Below are 19,706 nucleotides of genomic sequence, written 5' to 3' on the forward strand. Positions count from 1 at the left end.
AAACCATTCTGTCTTCAGATTGAAATGCTGTCAAAAATACTGTCAGACATATTTTATTTTCGATTGTCATAGCAATTGTCATTGTCATAAAAAAAAGTAAATAGATTACATAATTATTTTTTTTTTTACATGGTGTGGGTCTCGCATTCTTTAAATATCAAAATTGGGTTGGTCATGGGTATTTGAGGTATTGTGATGTCATTATGAGGTATTGTGATGTCATTTATGGGCTATTGTGATGTCATTATGGGGCCAAAGGAGTTCTGTAACATCCCGACTAACTATCTACTAACGCTAACCCAAGCCTTAAACCCTTTATCCTAACCCTTAGTCCCTTATGCTAAACTTTAAACCATAACCCTTATTCTAAACAGAACCCTAACCTTAGCAAGCAGTTGCTTATCAACAGATAGTTTGTTGGTAGTATGACCAGATTGTTACAATCGTTGTAGGTGGAAGAAGGAGAGGACCAAGGTGCAGCGTCGTAAGTTTTCATGTTGTAAATTTAATCAAAATTGAACACTAAACAAAATAACAACAAGGAATAACGAGAACGAAACAGTTCTGTCAGGTGATCCACACAAAACAGAAAACAACTGCTCACAACTCAAGGGCGAAACCAGGCTGCCAAAGTATGGTTCTCAATCTAAGACAACGATTGACAGCTGCCTCTGATTGGGAACCATACCAGGCCAAACACATAGAAATACAAAATATAGAACAAAAACATAGAATACCCACCCACATCACACCCTGATCAAACGAAAAATAGAAACATACAAAGCAATCTACAGTCAGGGCGTGACACAGATGGACTATCCAAAAATAGCAACAATGACAGACTAAAGGTTTTGCTTTACCTTTTAAATTATTTTCTAATTACTAATTGCAAAAAATATATATAAAAACAGTATCTAAACAAGAAAATCAGTTACAAACGTGTTTTAAATGGAAACAAAATTATAAAAATAAGAAACTTGTCCTCTATCCAGGGCATGATGAGAAGTGTATTTATGCAGGAATAGATACCATTATGTTAGTACACTAGCATCAATGTACTTCCTAGTCCTTTATTCCTGCTTGTTTAAAGACATGTTGGCACCATATCCGTGCAACACCTCTTTAATCCAGGGCATGAAGAAAGAGATTTTCATGAACACATGAGGATATCGGGAATCATCACATCTCTCATGATAATTAAAAGCAACGATACCCTGTGCCTTGTTGTTACAAATAAGAGGTCCCCCTGAATCTCCCTGGAACACAGAACAACAGGAATTAGAGAAGAGACATACAGAAGTGAGATTGTGAAAGGAGAATAAGTGAACACTTCAAAGTCTGTGTTAGTGTTTCAGTACAGTAATGTTACACAGAAATAAACACTGCTTATCTGATCAACTAAAACCTGTACTGGTTGTCCTCTACAGCGTGTTGCTTCTACTATTACTATAATCATTTGATCCAAATTTAATTTAGTTACCTGACAAAATCCTTTCCCTCCGGTAGTACGAGTGCACATCATTTGTTTTTTGTCAAAGTATTTCTGCCATATCCTCTTGCATTCAGAGTCATCCTCCACCGTCACTGCCACTTCCATTAAAACGCCAGAACCCTGGTTGTTGTTCGAGTTAGTCTTGCCCCAACCAGCTACGGAGCATTTGGGGGATGCTGGGATATGTTTATCCTCCTTTGGGAGTCCAATGACTTTTACATACCTGTTCAGTTTTGCTTTAGTCTTTAACTGTTGAAAGACAAGAAAAATAACACATAGGGTTTAAATTGTGTGAACCACTTCAGATATTTTAGTTGTGGATGGTTTTTTTTTCGGTTTTTTTTTTCGAACATAAGGTTTATTAGAAGAGATGCTTCAGACAGAAATCAATCAGACAAAAAGGGTTACATCAAAAATATTGAAACGTTCAAATGATCGTATTGAAGGTAAAACAAATCCATATCATAAACCCTCAATTTAAAGCTTATCTACTGTCAAAATTTTTAAGCAAATACCTCAAAGAAATGTATAAAAGAAATACGTTTTTTTTTCTTCTAAAGTTTACCTGGAGTAGCATGATGTCATAAGTGAGCTGGCTATATTGTCTGTGCAAAGGATGGCGATGGTGATGTACCACCTGAATCTCTTGCCGACTCTTCTTCTCTTCTTTGGTTAGGTCGTGAGCTCCAAGGACCACCGTTAAAGGATAAGCACTAAAAAAAAATTGTTTTAATTAAAAAACGAGTCACATTAAAACAACGAGACAGTCAACATTGAGTTATTACTCATAGATGCCACTCAAGAGACATGTAACACGATGCATTTGTATTTGTTGTTGACTCACCTCCTTAAGCAGTGTGCTGAAGTCAGGACAAAGTCCTCCCGGATCAGCATTCCTCCACAAACATGGTGTCCTCTGTGTTGCAGAGAGACCATATAGGGCCTTGAGTGGGGCTTAGCCATCTTACCACCCACAATACCACTCTCAGAGGCTCCTTGGAAGGAGGAGGAAAGAGGATACCATGTTAACTATGTCTTCTGGGACACACAAGGACCAAAAAAATAACAACATCATTTGTGTTCAATTTGGTTAACAATTAGCTACATCCTTTACTGTCTGCTACCAAGTGATTATTTTTAGGGAATAATCAGCTATACCTTCTTTACTAGCTGGTTCTTATATATAGAATAATCAGCTATACCTTCTTTACTAGCTGGTTCTTATAAAGAGAATAATCAGCTATACCTTCTTTACTAGCTGGTTCTTATATATAGAATAATCAGCTATACCTTCTTTACTAGCTGGTTCTTATATAGAGAATAACCAGCTATACCTTCTTTACTAGCTGGTTCTTATATAGAGAATAATCAGCTATACCTTCTTTACTCGCTGGTTCTTATAAAGAGAATAATCAGCTATACCTTCTTTACTCGCTGGTTCTTATAAAGAGAATAATCAGCTATACCTTCTTTACTCGCTGGTTCTTATATAGAGAATAATCAGCTATACCTTCTTTACTCGCTGGTTCTTATATAGAGAATAATCAGCTATACCTTCTTTACTAGCTGGTTCTTATATAGAGAATAACCAGCTATACCTTCTTTACTAGCTGGTTCTTATATAGAGAATAATCAGCTATACCTTCTGTACTAGCTGGGTCTTCGTAGATATATAATGTATAGAATAGATCAACTCACCAGCAGAGGAAAGGAGTTGGAGGAGGATGAGGAGGTGCAGGTACATGGTGGTGGACTGGCAGAGATCTAGATGATTTGAGAGACTGCAGGTTTCTCCTCTCTATATAAACCACATTTACACATTTACATCACCCCCCCCCCCTTCCATACTACCCACATACACAGCAAGAAGGGGTCTGGTGGTCTAGCAGACTATTCATACTGAAAGTGAAAGCTGAGGTTGAGATAGAGGTATGTGATGGACTTGGAACTTGGAAACTCTCAGATAATTCATTCCAAAAGCATCTTTTTAAATTTAAGTCTAACAAATTACCTCATTTATTACTTACATTTATTGCAAAAATAAACTTGCATTTAGAAACACATACAGTAAGTTGACGCTACAGCCAAATCAACACATCCTATAATTGTCCACATGGAATCGATTCAATGTGCTTTAAACTGTTTCAACTTCCCAGTTGAGCTGCAACATATTTGTCCCAGTTGACTTGTCCCAGTTGACTTGTCCCAGTTGACTTGTTCCAGTTGACTTGTCCCAGTTGAGCTGCAACGTATTTGTTCCAGTTGACTTGTCCCAGTTGACTTGTCCCAGTTGACTTGTTCCAGTTGACTTGTTCCAGTTGACTTGTTCCAGTTGACTTGTTCCAGTTTACTTGTCCCAGTTGACTTGTCCCAGTTGACTTGTTCCAGTTGACTTGTCCCAGTTGAGCTGCAACGTATTTGTCCCAGTTGACTTGTCCCAGTTGACTTGTCCCAGTTGACTTGTCCCAGTTGAGCTGCAACGTATTTGTCCCAGTTGACTTGTCCCAGTTGACTTGTCCCAGTTGACTTGTCCCAGTTGACTTGTCCCAGTTGACTTGTTCCAGTTGACTTGTCCCAGTTGACTTGTCCCAGTTGACTTGTTCCAGTTGACTTGTCCCAGTTGACTTGTCCCAGTTGACTTATTCCAGTTGACTTGTCCCAGTTGACTTGTCCCAGTTGACTTGTTCCAGTTGACTTGTCCCAGTTGACTTGTCCCAGTTGACTTGTCCCAGTTGAGCTGCAACGTATTTGTCCCAGTTGACTTGTCCCAGTTGACTTGTCCCAGTTGACTTGTCCCAGTTGAGCTGCAACGTATTTGTCCCAGTTGACTTGTCCCAGTTGACTTGTTCCAGTTGACTTGTTCCAGTTGACTTGTCCCAGTTGACTTGTTCCAGTCTGCTCCATAAAGTACTAGAACCGTTTCGTCAGTGGGTCCTTGGAGAAGAGGTGGTCCATAGTTTTTGGGTAATTTACTAGGATCCCCATTAGTTGTTGAGAAAGCAGCAGCTAATCTTCCTGGGGTTCCACAAAAAAAACATTAAACATGATACAGAACATTAATAGACAGTAGAAAGCTCAGTAGATAAGAACAGCTCAGTAGATAAGAACAGCTCAGTAGATAAGAACAGCTCAGTAGATAAGAACAGCTCAGTAGATAAGAACAGCTCAGTAGATAAGAACAGGTCAGTAGATAAGAACAGGTCAGTAGATAAGAACAGCTCAGTAGATAAGAACAGGTCAGTAGATAAGAACAGCTCAGTAGATAAGAACAGGTCAGTAGATAAGAACAGGTCAGTAGATAAGAACAGCTCAGTAGATAAGAACAGCTCAGTAGATAAGAACAGCTCAGTAGATAAGAACAGGTCAGTAGATAAGAACAGGTCAGTAGATAAGAACAGCTCAGTAGATAAGAACAGCTCAGTAGATAAGAACAGCTCAGTAGATAAGAACAGGTCAGTAGATAAGAACAGGTCAGTAGATAAGAACAGGTCAGTAGGTCAACAGGACAGGACAGGACAGTAGGTCAACAATACAGGACAGGACAGTAGGTCAACAGGACAGGACAGGACAGTAGGTCAGCAATACAGGACAGGACAGTAGGTCAACAATACAGGACAGGACAGTAGTTCAGCAATACAGGACAGGACAGTAGGTCAACAATACAGGACAGGACAGTAGGTCAAAAGGACAGGACAGTAGGTCAACAATACAGGACAGGACAGGAGGTCAACAGGACAGGACAGTAGGTCAACAGGACAGGACAGGACAGGAGGTCAACAGTACAGGACAGGAGGTCAACAATACAGGACAGGACAGTAGGTCAACAGGACAGGACAGTAGGTCAACAGGACAGGACAGTAGGTCAACAGGACAGGACAGGACAGTAGGTCAACAATACAGGACAGGACAGGACAGTAGGTCAACAGGACAGGACAGTAGGTCAACAGGACAGGACAGTAGGTCAAAAGGACAGGACAGGAGGTCAACAGGACAGGACAGTAGGTCAACAATACAGGACAGGACAGGAGGTCAACAGGACAGGACAGGAGGTCAACAGGACAGGACAGCAATGTAGGTCAACAATACAGGACAGGACAGTATGTCAGCAATAGAGGACAGGACAGGAAGTCAACAGGACAGGACAGGAGGTCAACAGGACAGGACAGTAAGTCAGCAATACAGGACAGGACAGGAGGTCAACAGGACAGGAGGTCAGCAATACAGGACAGGACAGTAGGTCAACAGGACAGGACAGTAGGTCAACAGGACAGGACAGTAGGTCAACAGGACAGGACAGAGGTCAACAGGACAGGACAGGAGGTCAACAGGACAGGAGGTCAACAGGGAAGGACAGGACAGGAGGTCAACAGGACAGGACAGGAAGTCAACAGGACAGGACAGGAGGTCAACAGCACAGGACAGTAGGTCAACAATACAGGACAGGACAGGACAGGAGGTCAACAGGACAGGACAGGACAGTAGGTCAACAGGACAGGACAGTAGGTCAACAGGACAGGACAGTAGGTCAAAAGGACAGGACAGGAGGTCAACAGGACAGGACAGTAGGTCAACAATACAGGACAGGACAGGAGGTCAACAGGACAGGACAGGAGGTCAACAGGACAGGACAGAAGGTCAACAATACAAGACAGGACAGGAGGTCAACAGGACAGGACAGGAGGTCAACAGCACAGGACAGTAGGTCAACAGGACAAGACAGGAGGTCAAAAATACAGGACAGGACAGTAGGTCAACAGGACAGGACAGTAGGTCAACAATACAGGACAGGACAGTAGGTCAACAGGACAGGACAGTAGGTCAACAGGACAGGACAGTACAGTAGGTCAACAATACAGGACAGTAGGTCAACAGGACAGGACAGTAGGTCAACAGGACAGGACAGGAGGTCAACAGGACAAGACAGTAGGTCAGCAATACAGGACAGAACAGTAGGTCAACAGGACAGGACAGTAGGTCAACAGGACAGGACAGTAGGTCAACAGGACAGGACAGAAAGTCAACAGGACAGGACAGGAGGTCAACAGGACAGGACAGGACAGGAGGTCAACAGTACAGGACAGGACAGTAGGTCGACAGGACAGGACAGAAGGTCAACAGGACATGACAGGACAGGACAGGTGGTCAACATGATAGGACAGTAGGTCAACAATACAGGACAGGACAGGAGGTCAACAATACTTGACAGGACAGGAGGTCAACAGGACAGGACAGGACAGGACAGGATGTCAACAGGACAGGACAGTAGGTCTGCAATACAGGACAGGACGGGAGGTCAACAATACAGGACAGGACAGGACAGTAGGTCAACAATACAGGACAGGACAGGACAGGACAGGACAGTAGGTCAACAATACAGGACAGGACAGGAGGTCAACAGGACAGGACAGGAGGTCAACAGGACAGGACAGGAGGTCAACAGGACAGGACAGTAGGTCAACAGGACAGTAGGTCAGCAGTACAGGACAGGATGCCAGGAGAACACGACCTGCCCCAATGCATAGTGCCAACTGTAAAGTTTAGTGGAGGAAGAATAATGGTCTGGGGCTGTTTTTCATGGTTCTGGCCCCTTAGTTCCAGTGAAGTGAAATCTTAACACTACAGCATACAATGACATTCTTAGCTATTCTGTGCTTCCATCTTTGAGACAACTGTTTAGGGAAGGCCCTTTCCTGTTTCAGCATGACTATGCTCCCGAGCACAAAGCGGGGTTCATACAAAAATGGTTTGTTGAGATCGGTGTGGAAGTGTTGATTTTCCTTCCTCGTGATGCCATCTATTTTGTGAAGTGCACCAGTCCCCCCTGCAGCAAAGCACCCCACAACATGATGCTGCCACCCCCGTGCTTCACGGTTGGGTTGGTGTTCTTCGGCTTGCAAGCCTCCCCCTTTTTCCTCCAAACATAATGATGGTCATTGTGGCCAAACAGTTCTATTTTTCTTTCATCAGACCAGAGGACATTTCTCCAAAAAGTATGATCTTTGTCCCCATGTGCAGCTGCCAACCGTAGTCTGGTTTCTTTATGGCGGTTTTGGAGCAGTGGCTTCTTCCTTGCTGAGCGGCCTTTCAGGTTATGTCGATATAGGACTCGTTTTACTGTGGATATAGATACTTTTGTACCCGTTTCCTCCAGCATCTTCACAAGGTCCTTTGCTGTTGTTCTGGGATTGATTTGCACTTTTCGCACCAAAGTACGTTAATCTCTAGGATACAGAATGTGTCTCCTTCCTGAGCGATATGACGGCTGCGTGGTCCCATGGTGTTTAAACGTGCTTACTATTGTTTGTACAGATGAATGTGGTACCTTCAGGCGTTAGGAAATTGCTCCCAACGATAAATCAGACTTGTGGAGGTCTTCAAATTTATTTTTGAGGTCTTGGCTGATTTCTTTTGATTTTCCCATGTTGTCAAGCAAAGAGGCACTGAGTTTAAAGGTAGCCCTTGAAATACATCTGCAGGTACACCTCCAATTGACTCAAATGATGTCAATTAGCCTACCAGAAGCTTCTAAAGCCATGACATAATTTTCTGGAATTTTCCAAGCTGTTTAAAGGCACAGTCAATTTAGTGTATGTAAACTTCTGACCCACTGGAATTGTGATACAGTGAATTATAAGTGAAATAATCTGTCTGTTAACAATTGTTGGAAACATTACTTTGATCATGCACAAAGTAGATGTCCTAACCGATTTGCCAAAACTATAGTTTGTTAACAAGACATTTGTGGAGCGATTGAAAAACAAGTTTTAATGACTCCAACCTAAGTGTATGTAAAATTCCGACTTCAACTGTACTTACGGTCACACACACACATGTCACCGTAAAGTTGATTCCAGAGAACTTATAGCCTTGCAACAGAGACCATGTTGAGCTGTGTGGGTTTTAGGGTCCGGGCTATTTCTGAGAAGTTGTAGGTTCACAGGAAAAGCATAGAGGTGGTTGGTGGTTTCTCACTATCTAGGTGAGAGGTAGACGCGTATGACAGGTTTCAGTGGAACAGAAGAGGACACACACACACACACCTGAAGACGAGAGTGTAGGTAGTCTGTCCCAGGACATAGTCAGGTACCACCTATCCAAACTCCCAAGGTACACCCCTCAAACTTCACCATGGGGTTTCCTCTCTGCACAGGAAAGAACAGCAAGTATATGAAGACACATTAGTAAGCTATTGGTAATCTTGGTTAACCCAACTAAAGTATTGTGTAATTGGTCAGGTTAAGTCCTTAAGTCCTTAAGAACGAGGGTTGAAACTGGAATGAAGAGCTCCACCCTCTCTCTTCGCAAAGGTATGGACAAGTCTCTGGGCCAAATGTCCCCCTGCCCTTCTGAATATCCAAAGATGCTAACCACCTGAGAAATTGTGATTTGTCCAAAGCTCGTTATCTCTCTCGTCCAATTGTATCATGATCTACTGTTTCTTTGTTTAGCTAATTGGTAATGTCTTTCTGAACAGACTTTCAACTCAATTATGATGTTGTAGCTCGGCCCTAATTTATGACCTCTCTGTCTCCTCCGGCCACACGGCAAATGGCCCAAGACAATGTCTAAGGGTCAGCACGTCCTTCCCCCCCACTGACGGGCTAAAATATATCTCTCTCTACCAGTGGAGGCTGCTGAGGGGAGGACGGCTCATAATAATGTCTGGAACGGAGCGAATGGACTGGCACCAAACTCCTGTGTTCTCTACAGTATCCAGAGGACAATGAATGTGTTTGATGTATTTGATACCAATCCACTGATTCCACTCCAGCCATTACCACGAGCCCGTCCTCCCCAATTAAGGTGCCACCAACCTCCTGTGTTCTCTACAGTATCCAGAGGACAATGAATGTGTTTGATGTATTTGATACCAATCCACTGATTCCACTCCAGCCATTACCACGAGCCCGTCCTCCCCAATTAAGGTGCCACCAACCTCCTGTGTTCTCTACAGTATCCAGAGGACTGACTATTAAACGTGTGATAGAATAATCCCATGGTATCCATACCTGGTATCCATCTGACAGGTATCCTCTGGGTAGAACTCCTCTGGGTAGAACTCCTCTGGGTAGAACTCCGAAGCCATTTACGATATATGGATCTAAAGTTATACTGTTACATTGATGCTGTTGACCCGGATCACTGCTTGCTGCGGAAAAGGAGGAGGTCAAAAGGGGTGTGAGTGTAACGGATGTGAACGGATGTTAAACGGCTAGCTTAGTTAGCGGTGGTGCACGCTAATGACTCTATGCGAAGGGATTTATATGATCTATTTACATTGGTGTCATCCCTCCACAAGCCTTTAGATGCTGTGGCACCCTGTAGAGAAATACAATATTCAGCTGGGTATGATTGAGGTTACTGTGGTTTCATCCCCCCACAAGCCTTTAGATGCTGTGGCTCCCTGTGGAGAAAGACAATATTCAGTTGGGTATGAGTGAGGTTGCTGTTAACCCCTTATCGTGTCACATCCTGACCATAGAGAGCCCTTATTTTCTATGGTAGAGTAGGTCAGGGCATGACTGGGGGTTAGTCAAGTTTATATTTTCTATGTGGGGTTCTAGTTTTGTTTTTCTATGTTGGTGATTTTGTATGATTCCCAATTAGAGGCAGCTGGTAATCGTTGTCTCTAATTGGGGATCATATTTAGGTAGCTTGTTTCAACCTGTATTTTGTGGGATATTGTTTATGGGTAGGTGACACCATTTTGTCGTCACGTGCCGTTATTCTTTATTGTTTTGTGTGTTTCACTTCATAAAGATGTGGAACCCAGATCACACTGCTCGCTGGTCCGAGTATGCTTCCAACGATCGTGACGTGTCGTTTGATTTGGTTTTGGGTTGAAAAAGTTGACACTTTCAGATGTTATAAGTGAAATGAACGTCTGCTGTTCTCTTATTCTGTATCCTGTCCATGAAGGAAGGGTGTATGAAGATGTATCAATACATTCTGTGTCTCTTACATTAACCTTAGGATCTATAGTACCAGTCAAAGGTTTGAACACAACTACTAATTAAAACTATTAAATAACACATATGGAATTTAATTATTTTTACCTTTATTTAACCAGGCAAGTCAGTTAAGAACAAATTCTTATTTTCAATGACAGCCTAAGGAACAGTGGGTTAACTGCCTGTTTAAGGACCTTGTCAGCTTGGGGGTTTGAACTCACAACCTTGCGGTTACTAGTCCAATGCTCTAACCACTAGGCTACCCTGTCACCCCATCATGTAGTAACCAACAAAGTGTTAAACAAATCAAAATATAAAACACTTTGAATCTCAAATATAAATAAATATTTTGATTTGTTTAAAATTTTTTGGGTTATTACATGATTCGACATGTGTTATTGCATAGTTTTGATGTCTTCACTATTATTCTACAATGTAGAAAATAGTACAAATAAAGAAAAACCCTGGAATGAGTAAGTGTTCTAAAACGTTTGACCGGGAGAGTATATCTGGGGAAGGGTATAAAACTATTTCTAGAGTGTTGAACGGTTCCAAGAGCACAGTGGTCTCAGTCATTGGGAAATTGAAAAAATAAGGAACTACCCAGACTGCCTAGAACTGGACATCCGACCAAACTGAGCAACCGGGCAAGAAGGACCCTGGTTTTCCTGAAATTGTCGATCTGATATAGCTAGTTGTTGTTGTTCTAGTACAGTGGTTCCTAAACTTTTTATAGTCCAGTACCCCTTCAAACATTCAACCTCCAGCTGCTTACCCCTCTAGCACCAGGGTCAGCGCACTCTCAAAAGTCGTTTTTTTGCCATTGTTGTAAGCCTGCCACACACACACTATACGATACATGTATTAAACATAAGAGTGAAAGTTTTTGTCACAATCCGTCTCGTAGAAAGTATAGGACCAGGGCACAAATAATAATATAATAATAATCAATAATTTAGCTCTTTATTTAACCATCTTACATATAAAAACATATTTGTTCAATTGGAAATTGTGAATAATTCCCCACAGGTTAATGAGAAGGGTGTGCTTGAAAGGATGCACATAACTCTGCAATGTTGGGTTGTATTGGAGAGAGTCTCAGTCTTAAATCATTTTCCACACACAGGCTGTGCCTGTATTTAGTTTTCATGCTAGTGAGGGCCGAGAATCAACTCACACATAGGTACATGGTTGCAAAGGGCTTAACAGCGCGATTTCCCAAGGCAGGATACTCTGAGCCCATGCCAATCCAGAAATCTGTCAGTGGCTTCTCATTAAATTCAATATTCACAGAACCGCTTGTTGCTATTTCGATGAGGCTCTCTTGTTCAGATATAAGTAGGTGGACTAGAGGCAGGGCATGAAAGGGATAACGAATCCAGTTGTTTCTGTCATCTTTTTCGGGAAACTAACTGCGTAATTGGGCACCCAACTCCCTGAGGTGCTTTGTTATATCACATTTGACATTGTCCGTAAGCTTGAGTTCATTTGCACAAAAAAATCATACAATGATGGAAAGACCTGCGTGTTCTCCTTGTTAAAGCAGACAGAAAAGAGCTCATAGGCTGGGTTTCTGTACAGCACTTTGAGATATCAGCTGATGTACGAAGGGCTATATAAATACATTTGATTTGATTTGATTTACAGTCTAACCAGACACCAAGGTATTTGTAGTTGTCCACATATTCTAAGTCAGAACCATCCAGAGTAGTGGTGCTGGAAGGGCGTGTAGGTGCGTGCAGCGATCGGTTGAAGAGTATGCATTTAGTTTTACTTGTATTTAAGAGCAGTTGGAGGCCACGGAAGGAGAGTTGTATGGCATTTAAGCTCGTCTAGAGGGTAGTTAACACAGTGTCCAGAGAAGGGCCAGAAGTATACAGAATGGTGTCGTCTGCATAGAGGTGGATCAGACACTCACCAGCAGCAAGAACGACATCATTGATGTATACAGAGAAGAGAGTCGGCCCAAGAATTGAACCCTGTGATACCCCTGTAGAGACTGCCAGAGGCCCGGACAACAAGCCCTCCGATTTGACACACTGAACTCTATCGGAGAAGTAGTTGGTGAACCAGGTGAGGCAATCATTTGAGAAACCAAGACTGTTGAGTCTGCTGATAAGGATGTGGTGATTGACAGAGTCGAAAGCCTTGGCCAGGTCAGTGAATACGGCTGCACAGTATTGTTTCTTATCGATGGCGGTTATGATATCGTTTAGGACCTTGAGCGTGGCTGAGGTGCACCCATGACCAGCTCTGAAACCAGATTGCATAGCGGAGAAGGTACGGTGGTATTCGAAATGGTCAGTAATCTGTTAGTTAACTTTCTTTCAAAGACCTTAGAAAGGCAGGGTAGGATAGATATAGGTCTGTAGCAGTTTGGGTCAAGAGTGTCACCCCCTTTGAAGAGGGGGATGACCGCAGATGCTTTCCAATCTTTGAGAATCTCAGACGACACGAAAGAGAGGTTGAACATAATAATAATTTTGGCAGATAATTTTAGAAAGAAATGGTCCAGATTGTCTAGCCCGGCAATTTGTAGGGGTCCAGATTTTGCAGCTCTTTCAGAACAACAGCTGACTGGATTTGGGAGAAGGAGAAATGGGGGAGGCTTGGGCGAGTTGCTTGGGTGAGTTGCATATCACGGGGGCAATTCGATGCTAATGCAGAACGCCACAGAATGTTTTTTGTGCTGGTCAAGGGCAGTCAGGTCTGCAGAGAACCAAGGGCTATATCTGTTCCTGGTTCTAAATTTTTGAATGGGGCATGCTTATTTAAGTTTGTGAGGAAGGTATTTTTAAAGAATAACCAGGCGTCCTCTACTGACAGGATGAGGTCAATATCCTTCCAGGATACCCGGGCCAGGTCGATTATTTGGAATGGCCCGTGGACACTTAAGGGCAGTCATGTCGAGTGTGTTTCATTTGGTGATCTCATGAGAGACAGGAAACACACATTACTGTGTCTTTGGTTGTGTACACTTCTCCATTATGGGGTTTACATCTAAATGTTCTGAAAAGTATTGGAGTACATATGAAACTATTCGTGAAAAGATTAAATGTGATGAGAGTATGGGTCTACATATAAAGTTGGTGGCCACGCCCCCGTGAGCACAGACACGACACGGCGTCATGGAACGCCCACTTTTCTACAGAGTATAAAACCCACTTCTGACAAAATTTACATTAGATTAGAAAACATGAAGCGGATTTTTGGCGGATTGGCAACTGTGTCAAAGAGACTCACCGTCGGACGTCTGGTTTGGAAGACTAGATGGCGCTGACAGTATCCGTTCTAACAACCTACGATGGTGATATCTGATGGACAAACCAGAGGCTCTCTGTCTGCTGACTATCCAACAGACGGACCGGCGATCACAGAGAGAGCCAAAACATACACCCGTTAATATGTAAATTGCAATTTATTTTCGAATGAGCGGTTGTTCATGTTCAAAGTATTAGCGATTTCTATGATTGTAGTTATCCTCTATGAGTTTCCCGCTCTTGCTCTCGTCCCCACCCCCTTTTTGCCATCACATCAGTTTCGTCCACTCTGGACTTGTTCTTTGTATTCTTTGTAGTAACCAAAGTATAACCTACTTGTGTGTGTGTGTGTGTGTGTGTTTATGTAATTCTGTGATTGGTCAAGTTAGTTAAATAATTAAGCCAATTTGTATATCACTGAATCATGATTCATGCAGATATCCAAGAGCTTGCGACATTCAGTAATGAGACTGATGAGGTAAAATTCATTAATAAGCGACTGTTTTGATAAGATAAGAAAATATCTGAAGAGTTATATTCAGGAAATTGACATTCTACAAAAAACATGTTCTGGTGGTGCCCCAACTTTTTAGTTAATTAAAGTTACATGATTAGTTCATTAAAGTTTCATGAAGAAATAAAACAAAGAATTGAATTTGATAATATAACAGTCTTCACTTTTTAATGATAGTCAATGACACAACATAAAGCAGCTCTCGGAATCTAAGATAGAATGAGGCATTTATTTTGATTCAGCCTATATGCATTTGAAAAGCAGATTGCATTATGCACCCAGGTTATGTTATACAACACAGGGAGTTGTTGTTATGTACTTGAGTGAAGACCCAAAAGCGGTTTTAACAGAAAACAGAGTTCTTTAATGAAAAAACAGGAATGGCATAAATCCTCTTCCAACGTTGACAATGGAACAAAAAGAACGTAGTATAGTGCAGGATGCACCTGCCAGGCAGACTCCGACAGGATAGGACAAGGTGGAAGCAAACGAGACGACAGCTTGCTTCTGGCATCAAAAACACAAACAAGAATCAGACACTGAAAGTAGCAGGAACAGAGAGAGAAATAGAGACCTAATCAGAGGGGGAAGAGAGAACAGGTGTGAAAGAGTGAATGAGCTAGTTAGGGGAGATGTAGAACAGCTGAAGAATGAGAAACAGAGAAGGTAACCTAAAAAGACCAGCAGAGAGAGACAGAGTGAAGAGAGGACAGGAACAGACATAACAAGACATGACAGTACCCCCCCCCCACTCACCGAGCGCCTCCTGGCGCACTCGAGGAGGAAACCTGGCGGCAACGGAGGAAATCATCGATCAGCGAACGGTCCAGCACGTCCCGAGAGGGAACCCAACTCCTCTCCTCAGGACCGTACCCCTCCCAATCCACTAGGTACTGATGACCACGGCCCCGAGGGCGCATGTCCAAAATCTTACGAACCCTGTAGATGGGTGCGCCCTCGACAAGGATGGGGGGAGGGACGAGCGGGGGCGCGAAGAACGGGCTTAACACAGGAGACATGGAAGACCGGGTGAACGCGACGAAGATAGCGCGGGAGAAGAAGTCGCACTGCGACAGGATTAATGACCTGGGAAATACGGAACGGACCAATGAACCGCGGGGCCAACTTGCGAGAAGCTGTCTTAAGGGGAAGGTTCTGAGTGGAGAGCCATACTCTCTGACCGCAACAATATCTAGGACTCTTGGTCCTACGCTTATTAGCGGCCCTCACAGTCTGCGCCCTATTACGGCAAAGTGCCGACCTGACCCCCTTCCAGGTGCGCTCGCAACGCTGGACAAAAGCCTGAGCGGAGGGGACGCAGGACTCGGCGAGCTGAGATGAGAACAGCGGAGGCTGGTATCCGAGGCTACTCTGAAAAGGAGATAGACCGGTAGCAGACGAGGGAAGCGAGTTGTGGGCGTACTCTGCCCAGGGGAGCTGTTCTGACCAAGACGCAGGGTTACGAAAGAAAGACTGCGTAAAATGCGACCAACAGTCTGATTGGCCCGTTCGGCTTGACCGTTAGACTGGGGATGAAAGCCGGACGAGAGACTGACGGAAGCCCCAATCAAACGGCAAAACTCCCTCCAAAATTGAGACGTGAACTGCGGGCCTCTGTCGGAAACGACGTCAGACGGAAGGCCATGAATTCGGAAAACATTCTCGATAATGATCTGAGCCGTCTCCTTAGCAGAAGGGAGCTTAGCGAGAGGAATGAAATGAGCCGCCTTAGAGAATCTATCGACAACCGTAAGAATAACTGTCTTCCCCGCTGATGAAGGCAGTCCGGTGATGAAATCTAAAGCGATGTGAGACCACGGTCGAGAGGGAATGGGAAGCGGTCTGAGACGGCCGGCAGGAGGAGAGTTCCCAGATTTAGTCTGCGCGCAGACCGAACAAGCGGCGACAAATCGACGCGTCACGTTCCCGAGTGGGCCACCAGAAACGCTGGCGAATGGAAGCGAGCGTACCCCGAACGCCGGGGTGGCCGGCTAACTTGGCAGAGTGGGCCCACTGAAGAACGGCCGGACGAGTAGGAACGGGAACGAACAGAAGGTTCCTAGGACAAGCTCGCGGCGACGGAGTGTGAGCGAGTGCTTGCTTTACCTGCCTCTCAATTCCCCAGACAGTCAACCCGACAACACGCCCTTCAGGGAGAATCCCCTCGGGGTCGGTGGAGACCTCAGAAGAACTGAAGAGTCGAGATAAAGCATCAGGCTTGGTGTTTTTTGAGCCCGGACGATAAGAAATAACAAACTCGAAACGAGCGAAAAACAGAGCCCAACGAGCCTGACGCGCATTAAGTCGTTTGGCTGAACGGATGTACTCAAGGTTCCTATGGTCAGTCCAAACGACAAAAGGAACGGTCGCCCCCTCCAACCACTGTCGCCATTCGCCTAGGGCTAAGCGGATGGCGAGCAGTTCGCGATTACCAACATCATAGTTACGTTCTGACGGCGATAAGCGATGAGAGAAAAACGCGCAAGGATGGACCTTGCCGTCAGAGAGAGAGCGCTGAGAAAGAATGGCTCCCACGCCCACCTCTGACGCGTCAACCTCAACAACAAACTGACTAGAGATGTCAGGTGTAACAAGAATAGGTGCGGATGTAAAACGATTCTTAAGAAGATCAAAAGCTCCCTGGGCGGAAACGGACCACTTAAAGCACGTCTTAACAGAAGTAAGGGCTGTGAGGGGAGCTGCCACCTGACCGAAATTACGGATGAAACGACGATAGAAATTAGCGAAGCCCAGAAAGCGCTGCAGCTCGACGCGTGACTTAGGAACGGGCCAATCAATGACAGCCTGGACCTTAGCGGGATCCATCTTAATGCCCTCAGCGGAAATAACGGAACCGAGAAAGGGACAGAGGCGGCATGAAAAGTGCACTTCTCAGCCTTCACATAAAGACAGTTCTCCAAAAGGCGCTGGAGGACGCGTCGCACGTGCTGAACATGAATCGAGAGAGACGGTGAAAAAATCAGGATATCGTCCATGTAAACGAAAACAAAAATGTTCAGCATGTCTCTCAGGACGTCGTTAACTAGTGCCTGAAAGACAGCTGGAGCGTTAACGAGGCCGAAAGGAAGAACCCGGTATTCAAAGTGCCCTAACGGAGTGTTAAACGCCGTCTTCCACTCGTCCCCCTCCCTGATGCGCACGAGATGGTAGGCGTTACGAAGGTCCAATTTGGTGAAAAACCTGGCTCCCTGCAGGATCTCGAAGGCTGAAGACATAAGAGGAAGCGGATAACGATTCTTAACTGTTATGTCATTCAGCCCTCGATAATCCACGCATGGGCGCAGGGACCCGTCCTTCTTCTGAACAAAAAAAAACCCCGCTCCGGCGGGAGAGGAGGAGGAGACTATGGTACCGGCGTCGAGCGAAACCGACAAATAATCCTCGAGAGCCTTACGTTCGGGAGCCGACAGAGAGTATAATCTACCCCGGGGGAGTAGTTCCCGGAAGGAGATCAATACTACAGTCATACGACCGGTGTGGAGGGAGAGAAGTGGCCTTGGAACGACTGAACACCGTGCGCAGATCGTGATACTCCTCCGGCACCCCTGTCAAATCGCCAGGCTCCTCCTGTGAAGAAGAGACAGAGGAAACAGGAGGGATAGCAGACATTAAACAGGTCACATGACAAGAAACATTCCAGGATAGGATAGTATTACTAGACCAATTAATAGAAGGGTTATGGCGCACTAACCAGGGATGACCCAAAACAACAGGTGTAAAAGGTGAACGAAAAATTAAAAAAGAAATGGTTTCGCTATGATTACCAGAGACAGTGAGGGTTAAAGGCAGTGTCTCACGCTGAATCTTGGGGAGAGAACTACCATCTAAAGCGAACAAGGCCGTGGGCTCCCTAACTGTCTGAGAGGAATGTCATGTTCCCGAGCCCAGGTCTCGTCCATAAAACAGCCCTCCGCCCCAGAGTCTATCAAGGCACTGCAGGAAGCAGATGAACCGGGCCAGCGGAGATGGACCGGAAAGGTAGTGCGTGATCCAGAAGGAGAGGCCTGAGTAGTTGCGCTCACCAGTAGCCCTCCCCTTACTGATGAGCTCTGGCTTTTACTGGACATGAGGTGACAAAATGACCAGCGGAGCCGCAGTAGAGACAGAGGCGATTGGTGATTCTCCGTTCCTTCTCCTTGGCCGAGATGCGGATACCCCCAGCTGCATAGGCTCAGCATCCGAGCCGGCGGAGGAGGGTGGCAGTGATGCGGCAGGTGGCAGTGATGTGGAGAGGGGAGCAACGGAGAACGCGAGCTCCTTTCCACGAGCTCGGCGACGAAGATCAAACCGTCGCTCTATGCGAATAGCGAGGGCTATTAAGGAGTCCAGACTGGAAGGAACCTCCCGGGAGAGGATCTCATCCTTAACCTCGACGAGGAGACCCTCCAGAAAACGAGCGAGCAAAGCCGGCTCGTTCCAGTCACTAGAGGCAGCGAGAGTGCGAAACTCAATAGAATAATCCGTTATGGATCGATTCCCCTGACATAGGGAAGACAGGGCCCTGGAAGCCTCCTCCCCAAAAACAGAACAGTCAAAAACCCGTATCATCTCCTCCTTAAAGTCCTGAAACTGGTTAATACACTCAGCCCTCGCCTCCCAGATTGCCGTGCCCCACTCACGCGCCTGTCCGGTAAGGAGAGAAATGACGTAGGCGATGCGGGCTGCGCTCCTGGAGTAAGTGTTGGGCTGGAGAGAGAACACCACATCACACTGAGTGAGGAATGAGCGGCACTCAGTGGGCTCCCCAGAGTAACAGGGCGGGTTGTTGATCCTGGGCTCCGGAGACTCGGAAACCCTGGAAGTGGGCGGTGGATCGAGGTGGAGTTGGTGAACCTGTCTTGTGAGGTCGGAGACTTGGACGGCCAGGGTCTCAACGGCATGTCGAGCAGCAGACAATTCCTCCTCGTGTCTGCCTAGCATCGCTCCCTGGATCTCGACGGCGGAGTGAAAAGGGTCCGGAGCCGCTGGGTCCATTCTTGGTCTGATTCTTCTGTTATGTACTTGAGTGAAGACCCAAAAGCGGTTTTAACAGAAAACAGAGTTCTTTAATGAAAAAACAGGAATGGCATAAATCCTCTTCCAACGTTGACAATGGAACAAAAAGAACGTAGTATAGTGCAGGATGCACCTGCCAGGCAGACTCCGACAGGATAGGACAAGGTGGAAGCAAACGAGACGACAGCTTGCTTCTGGCATCAAAAACACAAACAAGAATCAGACACTGAAAGTAGCAGGAACAGAGAGAGAAATAGAGACCTAATCAGAGGGGGAAGAGAGAACAGGTGTGAACGAGTGAATGAGCTAGTTAGGGGAGATGTAGAACAGCTGAAGAATGAGAAACAGAGAAGGTAACCTAAAAAGACCAGCAGAGAGAGACAGAGTGAAGAGAGGACAGGAACAGACATAACAAGACATGACAGTTGTAGACAGGAATTACTGGTTGCGTGTGTTGACATTTAAACAATACA

At 45.0% G+C, this 19,706-nt stretch overlaps 1 protein-coding gene across 1 annotated transcript; it reads right to left on the reverse strand.

Annotated features, from left to right (window-relative positions):
* Window positions 1–485: 485 nt before the first annotated feature.
* On the reverse strand, window positions 486–3,269 carry LOC135521093 (granzyme B-like). The gene is made up of 5 exons (XM_064947034.1): window positions 3,191–3,269; window positions 2,337–2,487; window positions 2,058–2,205; window positions 1,481–1,741; window positions 486–1,256 (listed from the first exon to the last, which is right to left on the reverse strand). Exons 1-5 carry the CDS (start codon window positions 3,234–3,236, stop codon window positions 1,071–1,073), a joined length of 792 nt encoding a protein of 263 aa, XP_064803106.1. The 5' UTR covers window positions 3,237–3,269; the 3' UTR covers window positions 486–1,070.
* Window positions 3,270–19,706: the final 16,437 nt, after the last annotated feature.

Source organism: Oncorhynchus masou, chromosome 29 (assembly GCF_036934945.1).
Source record: "Oncorhynchus masou masou isolate Uvic2021 chromosome 29, UVic_Omas_1.1, whole genome shotgun sequence".
NCBI lineage: Eukaryota > Metazoa > Chordata > Actinopteri > Salmoniformes > Salmonidae > Oncorhynchus > Oncorhynchus masou.